Here is a 9,272-nt window from a genome sequence, read left to right on the forward strand (position 1 = left end):
GCGGGAAGCTCTGCTTTATCTATTCCCAGAGTTCCCTGGGAGTCTGGCAGCTCCACCCACCAGCACCTCAGTGAGCAGCTCTGCCATTGCCCAGCCTGGCTGGCTTCAAAGATGGCGGACTGGCCTTGCCCATGTGGGCGAAGGTCTTCCTAGAAAGGGTTCTTTTCCCTCCACTCTTCTTGGCTCCAGGGACACTTGCGTTGTGAATCCACGCAGGCTTTGTGGAGACGGTTCCTCCAATCCCTCCCATGGACCACTGGCTCTGGGGAGTTCTTGCAGACCATTTTGACACCCATTAAAACCTCCCAATGTTCCCAGCTGTAGCCATTCCCAGGACCAGCCCAGTTTAAAGCCAAAGAGCCACTTTTCAGGCTCTGAGGCCACTTCTTGTTTGCCTCCTAGTTGCCTCCATGGCCAAAGACCCTGGTGTTGCTGCTCGATCCCTGGCTTGCATTGCTGACCTCCTGGGCTGCCTGGCCAAAGGGGAAGGGGGCTTACGGAGCGGCCCGGCAGCCAACGCAGCTTGGGCCCAGGCCTTCCAGCACCTTGAGAAGGGGGACATCCCTGAGGGTGTCAAGGAGCTGGCCAAGGAGAGGAAGAAGTGGCTGGACAGGTACTGCAAGTTTGTGTTTGTGTGTGTGTAGTGATAAGGCTGTATTCCCTGTCCATCTGCCTGGCAAAGGCAAGTTCTCTGTGCAAAGCTCAGTCTGCACATGACCAGGAACACCTTGCCATCACTGCTCAAGGCCATGCTGTTTCCTGCACTCACCGGGAGCATGGAGGGAAGGAACATGCTCAATGTGTCCCCCTTTCAGCTGCTCCAGGTGGGCTGGCCTTGTCCTCCGAGGCTCCAGGGGAAGGGCAGGTGTGCAGTGGCAAAGCACCTGAGCCAAGCTCAAATCCTGGCATCAGGTGATGGGAGGCCTTTTTCCACCTGGCCTGGTTGGGCAGGTCCCTGACTGACTCCAGCTACAAAAGCTGAGGCTCTTGAACAAGCTCTTGGGCTGGGATGTTGTTGGGGGGGGGGCGGGGACAGTTGTTACTGTTGTTGATAATAATTTTATGTATATTTATTTTTATATCTTGTTATGATTTAATGTGGGAATTGTTAAATTGGTTGTGCAGCTTCTGATGTGTTTTATTTGTTGTTTATGGCTATTTTTGTTATATTTCTAATTATGTTTTTCATGTTGTAAGCCGCCTTGAGCATGGTTTTAACTATGGAAAGGGGGCATACAAATGAAACGCTGCATGTATGGGATCCAAGGTGCTGGAGAACCGCTGCCATTCAGAGACTGGGCTACATAGACCAAGGGTTTGATTCTGCTTCTGATGTCCATGGGGTATTGCAGAGCAGATGCCTTGGCCCATGGGGGCCTTTGAAGTTGTGTAAGGGACAGAGGCTCACAAGTGGCCCTCCAGAGCAAGCCTGTGGTGGCAGATAGAGGACGGGAGAAGAATCTGGGGGCCTGCATGAGAGATCTGCCTCTGTGCTGGAATGCCTCTGAGTGGAACTCACCCCACTGAAAAAATGGGAAGGAGAGTTTCCTTCAGGATGGCTTCTGTGTGGGCAAACACAACTGAGTCGGAAAAGCACTTGGCCAATCAAGCAGCCTTCGCCAGCCCAAGACTACAACTCTCATCAGTCCCTGCATAATCTATGACCATGCTGACTCACAGCATCTCATGCTGATGGAAGTATTGGACCACTGGAGGGCACCCAGTTGGAGAAGGCTGTTGGCAGAGGCAGCAAAAGCAACCAGAGACTCCCTTTGCTCCTTCCTTGCAGGCCTGTCCTCCTTGTCCGCGCCGCTCGACACTACGAGGGTGCCGAGCAGATCCTTGTCCGCCAGGCTGTGATGTCCTCCTGCCAGTTCATCAGCCTCAGGCTGGCCACGCTGCCTCCCATGGGCCGCTGGCTGAGAGCGGCCTGCCCAGCCAGAATAGACCTCTCTGGTAAGTGGCTGCTGGGCCTGGGCTTGTCAAGTTGCCCTTTCTGGAGCCAGGTAGCCGCTTGCCTCTTTCGACCCCAGGGGCCTTGTGCCCAGAGGGCCAAGCTGGCAAGCCTGGGGAGGCTTGGCAGGGGCCCTTGTCCTTCTGCTCCACAGAACATGACTCAGTGCGGTCCTGAATGGAGGGAGGGAGCTTGTGTAGGACAGTGCAGGGGGGATTTGATAGGGAAGGGGCTGTGAGTGACATTTGGCTCCTGCCTTGAGTGCCAGGGGATCCTTCCCTTGCAAGGCAGAAGCAAGCCCTGGGCTCACTGAGGAGCAGAAGCATGATGTGCAGGGTCTCATGCAAGGGCACAGAAGATGAGTTGGGTGCAAGCAGCACCCAGCATCCTTTGCAGCACTGCAAGGTCTCCTGGGGAGAGTCCCACTCTTTGGTTATGGGCTTGGGTGGGTGGTTGGGCAGGAGGCTGTGCGGTTTCTTATGTGACCCCCTTTCGGCTAATTTTTGCAGGTGGCTGGAGCGACACCCCTCCCATCACGTATGAACATGGAGGCGCAGTGGTGGACCTGGCCGTCCTGGTGGATGGGCATAGGCCCATTGGTGCACAGGCTCGGCGCATTGCCGAGCCAGAACTGCGGCTCGTTAGCCGCAGCGGGAGGCTGGAGGGAGAGATGGTGGTGGAGCTGGTCTGCAGAGACCTGGAAGACCTGCGGGATTACTGCCAGCCACACGCACCCGGTAAGAGCCCCTTTTCCTGGAGCGGGAAGGGAGCAACTGTACCAAAGCTGCTTCCTTGCTTGCTGTGAGGAAACCCTGTGAGAGACATATCAGGTGGCAGTAGGGAGCCCTGTACTGGCTGGGCTGTAGCTCAGTGGTAGAATAGCTGTTTTGAATGCTGTAGGTTCCTGGTTCAATCCCTGGCAGCATCTCTACGTTGGACTGCCTGAAATCCTGGAGAACTGCTGCCTTTCAGTGTAGACAATACTGAGCTAAATGGACCCAAGGTTTGACTTGTTATAAGGCAGCTTCCTATGATTCTAGGCAGAGTTGCATCTGCTATAAAATGTGCCTTTTGTTTTCACATGTCTGTCGGAGGCCTGAGAGTAGCCAGCCTCTTGCTCCTCTTTTAATGGGCCTCAGGACCAGCTACTCACCTGCTAGATCACAATGCTTTGGAATGAGGCCTGTTTCTCTGCAATGCCATCTTGACTCTTGCTGTGAATTGTGCCTGCTCTCCAGCGTCACCCCTGCTGAATTTTGAAGTGGCTCCCCTGCCTGATCTCCCCACTATGGCCAGTTAAGCTTCCTTGCATTCCCACTCCCAAGTTCAGATCCTAACTGCAACCCCGCCAGCCTCTTCCCGAGTCCAGGTCTCATTTCTTTCCACTGTGGGCCAGAAAGGGGCTATCCTGGCTTCCACCCCCATCTTTTTTCTTCTTCTTAGGAGCTTTGTTGAAAGCAGCCTTGATTTGCACCCACATTGTGGACCTCGCTTCTCAGAATTCCTTGCGGGAGCAACTGATGGAACACTTTGGAGGCGGCTTTGAACTCTGCACCTGGTCACGTCTTCCTCATGGATCAGGACTGGGTATGCCTCCAACCTCTCTATGTGCATGCCTGGCATTGCTCAAGGGGACCTAGCAAAGACCTCAGGTCCACTCTGGCAGCATTTCTCTTGTTGACGTTAGAGGGGCCTCGTGTATCCTGCCCTGCCCCAAAGGCATGAGATGAGAACCCCACCCACCTCTCTTTCCTTTCCTCCCTTCAACTTCAGTGCTTTTTTATATACTTCAACAAACACCACTATTGCTTCTTTACGTGAACCACCTTTTGAACACAACACCCACATAACTAGCTGTAAAGTAACATAACGTGATATGTAATAAAACTGTAATTTTAATTGTCATATCAAAAAGCACAGTTCCTGATGGCAACATATCTTATCTTCTATATATATTGGTATCGTAAAGTCCAAGGATTGTCAAGTCCAAAGATTACAATGCAGTTCCTGCTGGCAATGTAATGGCATTGCCAACAGGAACTGCATTGTAATCTTTGGACTTGACAATCCTTGGACTATTCCAATATATTATAGAAGATATGATGCATTGCCATCAGGAACTGTGCTTTTTGATATGATGATAAAAATTACAGTTTTATTACATATCATGTTATGTTACTTTACAGCTAGTTATGTGTGTGTCGTGGTTTTTATATACAGTGGTGCCTCGCAAGACGAACGCCTCGCAAAATGAAAAACTCGCAAGACGAAAGAGTTTTCCGTTTTTGAGTCGTTCCGCAAGACGAATTTCCCTGTGGGCTTGCTTCGCAAGAAGAAAGCCCATAGGGAAATCTCCGGGGACCTCTTTTAAAATGCTGGCGGTCGGGAGCAAAGACTTTCGCCCACCGCCGGCCTTCAGAAGAGGTCCTGGACCTCTTCTGAAGGCAGGCGGGGGGCAAAAGTTTTTGCTCCCCCCCACCTGCCTTCCCGGGACAGCGGAGACTTCTCCGCTGTCCCGGGCGATCTTAAAATGCTGGCGGGCGGCAGCGAAGCCTTCGCTGCCGCCCGCCAGCATTTTAAAATCGCCCCGGGACAGCGGAGGCTTCGCTGCCGCCCGCCAGCATTTTAAAATCGCCCCGGGACAGCGGAGGCTTCGCTGCCGCCCGCCAGCATTTTAAAATCACCCCGGGACAGCGGGGGCTTTTAAAATGCTGGCGGTCGGCAGCAAAGCCCTCCTGTCCCCGGAGCTTGCGGGGTGGGAGGTGGGGAGAAGGGCTTTTCTTCCCACCGCCAGCCTTCAGAACAGACTGTCCCCGGACCTGGTCTGAAGGCGGTTTCCATAGGAACGCATTGATTGATTTTCAATGCATTCCTATGGGAAACCGTGCTTCGCAAGACGAAAAACTCGCAAGAAGAAAAAACTTGCGAAACGAATTAATTTCGTCTTGCGAGGCACCACTGTACTTCTGCAGACCTTGTTCTCCTTCCCTTGAGTTTTCCAATACCTCCCTCTTGTTTGCCACTGTTGCTCTTTTGGCTGCAGAAGAACAGAAATAGAAATAGAATATGAGATGTTAGGTGTATGGAACCTCCATTTTCCAGGCACTCTGCCACTGACTAGTACCAGCAACCAGGGAGCAACAGTTGGAGATGGCTGTTGTAGGGCTTCTTAGAGGCATCTACATGGCCAGAGAGGCCTTTGATCTGACCTAGTCTGGCCCTTCTCATGACAAGGTTCTGGTCTGGTGCTGTGGAATCCAAAGGGTGGCATAGGGCTCCAGTGACAAAGAAAAAAACTGGTAGGCCTCCACCCTGCCACCCCCCCCCCCACTAGCCATGTTGTGCTCACTTGCCCTCTCCTATAGGCACCAGCAGCATCCTGGCGGGGGCTGTGATGGCTTCTTTATACCAGGCATCTGGGCACTCCACCAGCATTGAGTCCCTCATCCACGCCGTGCTGCATTTGGAGCAGGTTCTCACCACAGGTAAGACCTTTTATTTGTTCTGCTGCACATGCCAGTGAAACCAAAAATCTGCAGAAAGGGAGGTGTCTAACTCTGTGCCATCTTGTCCTCCTTTTCTTGAAGTTAGCCTCAAATATAGCATTAGCAGGGCCTTGAAGGCATTTCTTCATCTGCCTTGGTAGCTCAGTCGGTACAGCGTGACAGTCTTAATCTCAGGGCTGTGTATTCAAGCCCCATGTTGGGCAAAAGATTCCTGCATTGCAGGGGGTTGAACAAGATTATCCTTGCGGTCCCTTCCAACTCTACAATTTTGTGATCAAGATTGGCTGAAATCTCTCCAGTTCATTTGACTGCTGTGATTTCAAAGGTGCTGTTGGCTGTTTTCCTCCAGAAGATATTTTGGGGTGTTTCTGTTGCTTGCACAAAACTGCTCCCTCTTCTCCACAGTCCTGGCCATGTCTGATTCCCATGTCTGTATGTTTCATTGGATGAATGTTTTAATTCCTTCTCTGCTGCTCCTTTTAAAATGTCATATCCTGCCCTTCTGCCAAGCAGCTAAGTCAGTGACCTCCTCCTTGCTTTGCAGACTTTTGCCCTCCACTTGAGTAACATATAAACAGGTCTTACTCCAGTCTGGATTCTGGTGCCTTCCAAGCAACTGGGCCAGTCCAGTAGCTTCTGCCCTTTGGTTGTGTTTTTGACTTTGCCCTGAAGGAATGTGCATAATAAAAGGCAGAGCCCCCACCAACAGCCTGACCCAGACTTGTTAGGAAGACAGGAGAACTAGCCTTGTGATGAAAGGATTCTTGTGCAGTGAAAGAGTTTTTCAGAGGCAGCTTTTCAGAGTTGTGATCTGGGCCTGTGCCCAGGGGTGGAGAGGAGCCAAAAGTGATTAGAAGCAAACAGGGTTCTAGGTCAAAGAGGAAAAGGCAGTGGGTGGGATGCATGAGACTGAGAGTGAAGGCAGAGCAGCCCTTTCAGGCCAAAGGGAAGGGCTGGGTTGATGGCAGGGGGATCCTCATTTGCATCTCTTAGATATGCAGTGGGATGCATAGGAGGAGGGTCTTTACCGTATTCTTTTGAGAATTACATTCAGTGCTGCTTTGCCACTGGGGCAGAGCATTCACATTCAGATAAACCAATGTGGCTGTTATCTATATTGGCTGAAGCAAGGATCTATGTTTGGTATTCTGCTTCTCACACCTACTTCCTAATATTGCCGAGGATGAGACATCATGGAAAAGTGCTCAATCTGACGGGGGAAGTCACTTTTGAATAACCCCTGTCCATGGCACGGTTCCTACTCAAAGGGTGCCCAGGATAGCTTACAACATAGAACGGGATAAAACCATAAGCAAAATACAATAATTAAAAGGCCATCATCATACTGCAGGCCTGGACAAATAAAAGGACTTCAAGTGATGTTAATAATGTGAATTCTATCCCATGCTTTATCATGTCTGATTATACATTTTTAAACTATAAAAACATGGTGTAATAATTGAAACCAGATTAAACCAAAGCAGGGTCCTTCTGTCCTTTCCCACATCAGCAATTTTACTGCTTCAGAAAGGAAGAGGCCTCCCAACTATAGATAAGTCTTGTCTCCATTGGATCAGAGACCCCTCCTGCCTCCCACAAGGGATTCACCTGGCAACTGGTAAAAAGCAGGATCTCTTCCTCAACACTTGTTCTTGTTCCTTGCAGGTGGAGGGTGGCAGGACCAAGTGGGTGGGCTGGTGCCAGGCCTCAAGATTGGGCGTTCAAAGCCTCAGCTGCCACTAAAAGTAGAAGTGGAGCAAATCACCGTCCCGGAGGGCTTCATATACACCCTGAATGAGCACCTGCTCCTGCTGTACACGGGCAAGACCCGCCTGGCCCGCAACCTGCTCCAGGTACAGAAGGTGCTTGGAGGTGCCAGTTGTGGCCTGAGGTCCACAGCTCTGACGTAGCTTAGAGCAGAGAGTTGTACCTGTCCTACAACGGGTGTACCTTTCTCCCTGTGCTGTTGGCACGATGCATTTCATCCTTGTGTTTTGGTCTACACAGGTAGGATGACTCACCTGGTAGATTTGCATGTATTCTTATTAATACTTTTCTTATTGTTTTATTACCCTCCCTTCAACCTAAGGTCCTAGGGTCACGTAAAACGCAATTGATTTTATTATTTATTTCAATTATATCCCACCTTTTCCTCCAAGGAGCTCGAGGTGGCCAACATGGTTCTCTCCCTCCTCAGGTTCTAGTCCAGCGTTCTAACCAATGATACCAGGATGGCTCTCATTTAAAACACAATGTTAAAAAGAGTATTCTTACACTGGCACTTTCCCCAAGGTGCAGGAGGGTGGTTGTAGAGTAGGAATTTGCTAAGCCTTTCTTCCTCTAAGCACTCTTGAGCACCAGAAATGGAGACAACTTTTAATTGCTTCCTTTTCTTTCAGGATGTTCTAAGGAACTGGTATGCCCGGCTACCCACCATTGTGCAGAATGCCAGCGCACTGGTGAACAACGCAGAGGAGTGTGCCCAGGCCCTTCGGCAAGGTACTGCAGTTTGTTCCTTGGGCATCTTGTACAGTTCGTTACCCAGGGCAGAGGCTACAGCGCCTCTGCTCAAAACACCTTGCACAGAAACCACCTCCTATGTTGAACAGGCTCTCATTTTGCAGGAGCTACCAGGGTAGTTGTGTTTGTGTGCTTCAGAGCAATTACTCCAGGCAACAGCCAATGGGAGGGGGGGGGCATCTTTTAAGATGTCATCATGGGCTTTAGCCTTCCCCAAATTGCTGTAGTCCAAAACATCTGGAGGGCAAGCCCCATCAGCCCCAGCCAGCACTCACTGGTTTGGGGAAAGCAATTCTATCTAGCTGGATCTTGTAGCGCTCCTCTTGCTAGATTGAAAGCAACAGAGAAGCAGCAGGGAAGAGCAGCCAGAGCTACTATCTTCCCACTTCTGTGGTGGGCAGCCCAGCCCAGGTGTCAGATTTCCACAGAAGGAAGAAGGCTGACATGCACACCATGTGATTAGAGCCAAGAGCACTGTCATGGCTGTATCTGACAGGGAAAGGAGACCTAGCAACTTTGCTTTAAGATGGGCAAATCGTTCAATGCCAGAGTGTCCTGCAACTCCTCCTTCTCACCCCAGGCAACCTGGCTCTCCTGGGCAAGTGTATGAATCATTACTGGCTGCAGAAGAAGAATATGGCCCCTGGGTGTGAGCCTTTGGCTGTCCGGCGCATGATGGAGGTGCTCCAGCCTCATGTCTATGGGCAGAGCATGGCTGGCGCTGGAGGAGGTGGCTTTCTCTATGTCTTAACTAAAGAGCCCAGGAACCAAGAGGCCTTGCAAAGGATCTTGACGGAAACAGAGGTGAGTGGAGCCAGCTCCTAAGTCCCTGTCAATCGGTGTCTCCCTGCAGAAATTTCAGCAGGTTAATGCACACCCTCTCCCAAGCAAATTTGGAGAGGGGAAATTCAGTGATGGGTGGGTACCATGTAGTTGCAGGAAGGGGGAGCCTCACACTTGGGAGCTGAGTTTGGCCCTCCAGACCTCTCTAACAGGCCCTTGAGATTCTGGCCAGGGTTAGGCCACACCCCTTGCCCAGGCTGCACTTCTCACCAACACTGCTTGGCATAATCTTTGAGCGCTTTGGCTGGGCTCTTCAGTTGTGATGATGCCTCTTTGCTTGGGCCAGATGGAGACATGTGCAGAACTAGAATGTAGCCTCCTGGCCAAAGAGAAGAGTGGCCTCTGCACTGGCCTGTGACCTTCCAGGGCATGTAGCCCTGATGTCAGGTCAGGTCAGGAGTGACAGTCGACCCCCTTGTAGTGTTGAAGTTCCACCAGGCTTCAGAACA

At 51.2% G+C, this 9,272-nt stretch overlaps 1 protein-coding gene across 1 annotated transcript in view; it reads left to right on the forward strand.

Annotated features, from left to right (window-relative positions):
* FCSK (fucose kinase) overlaps positions 1-9,272 on the forward strand; it is a 30,388-nt gene that overhangs the window by 20,715 nt on the left and 401 nt on the right. Inside the window, exons 16-23 of the mRNA XM_083514931.1 lie at positions 403-613; positions 1,790-1,956; positions 2,464-2,691; positions 3,398-3,541; positions 5,320-5,439; positions 7,126-7,313; positions 7,860-7,959; positions 8,561-8,784. Of these exons, the coding sequence (XP_083371057.1) occupies positions 403-613; positions 1,790-1,956; positions 2,464-2,691; positions 3,398-3,541; positions 5,320-5,439; positions 7,126-7,313; positions 7,860-7,959; positions 8,561-8,784 (1,382 nt within the window). The remainder of the gene's footprint in view (positions 1-402; positions 614-1,789; positions 1,957-2,463; positions 2,692-3,397; positions 3,542-5,319; positions 5,440-7,125; positions 7,314-7,859; positions 7,960-8,560; positions 8,785-9,272) is intronic.

This window comes from Podarcis liolepis (genome assembly GCF_965112155.1).
Source record: "Podarcis liolepis genome assembly, chromosome: 7".
In the NCBI taxonomy this organism is placed as follows: Eukaryota; Metazoa; Chordata; class Lepidosauria; order Squamata; family Lacertidae; genus Podarcis; species Podarcis liolepis.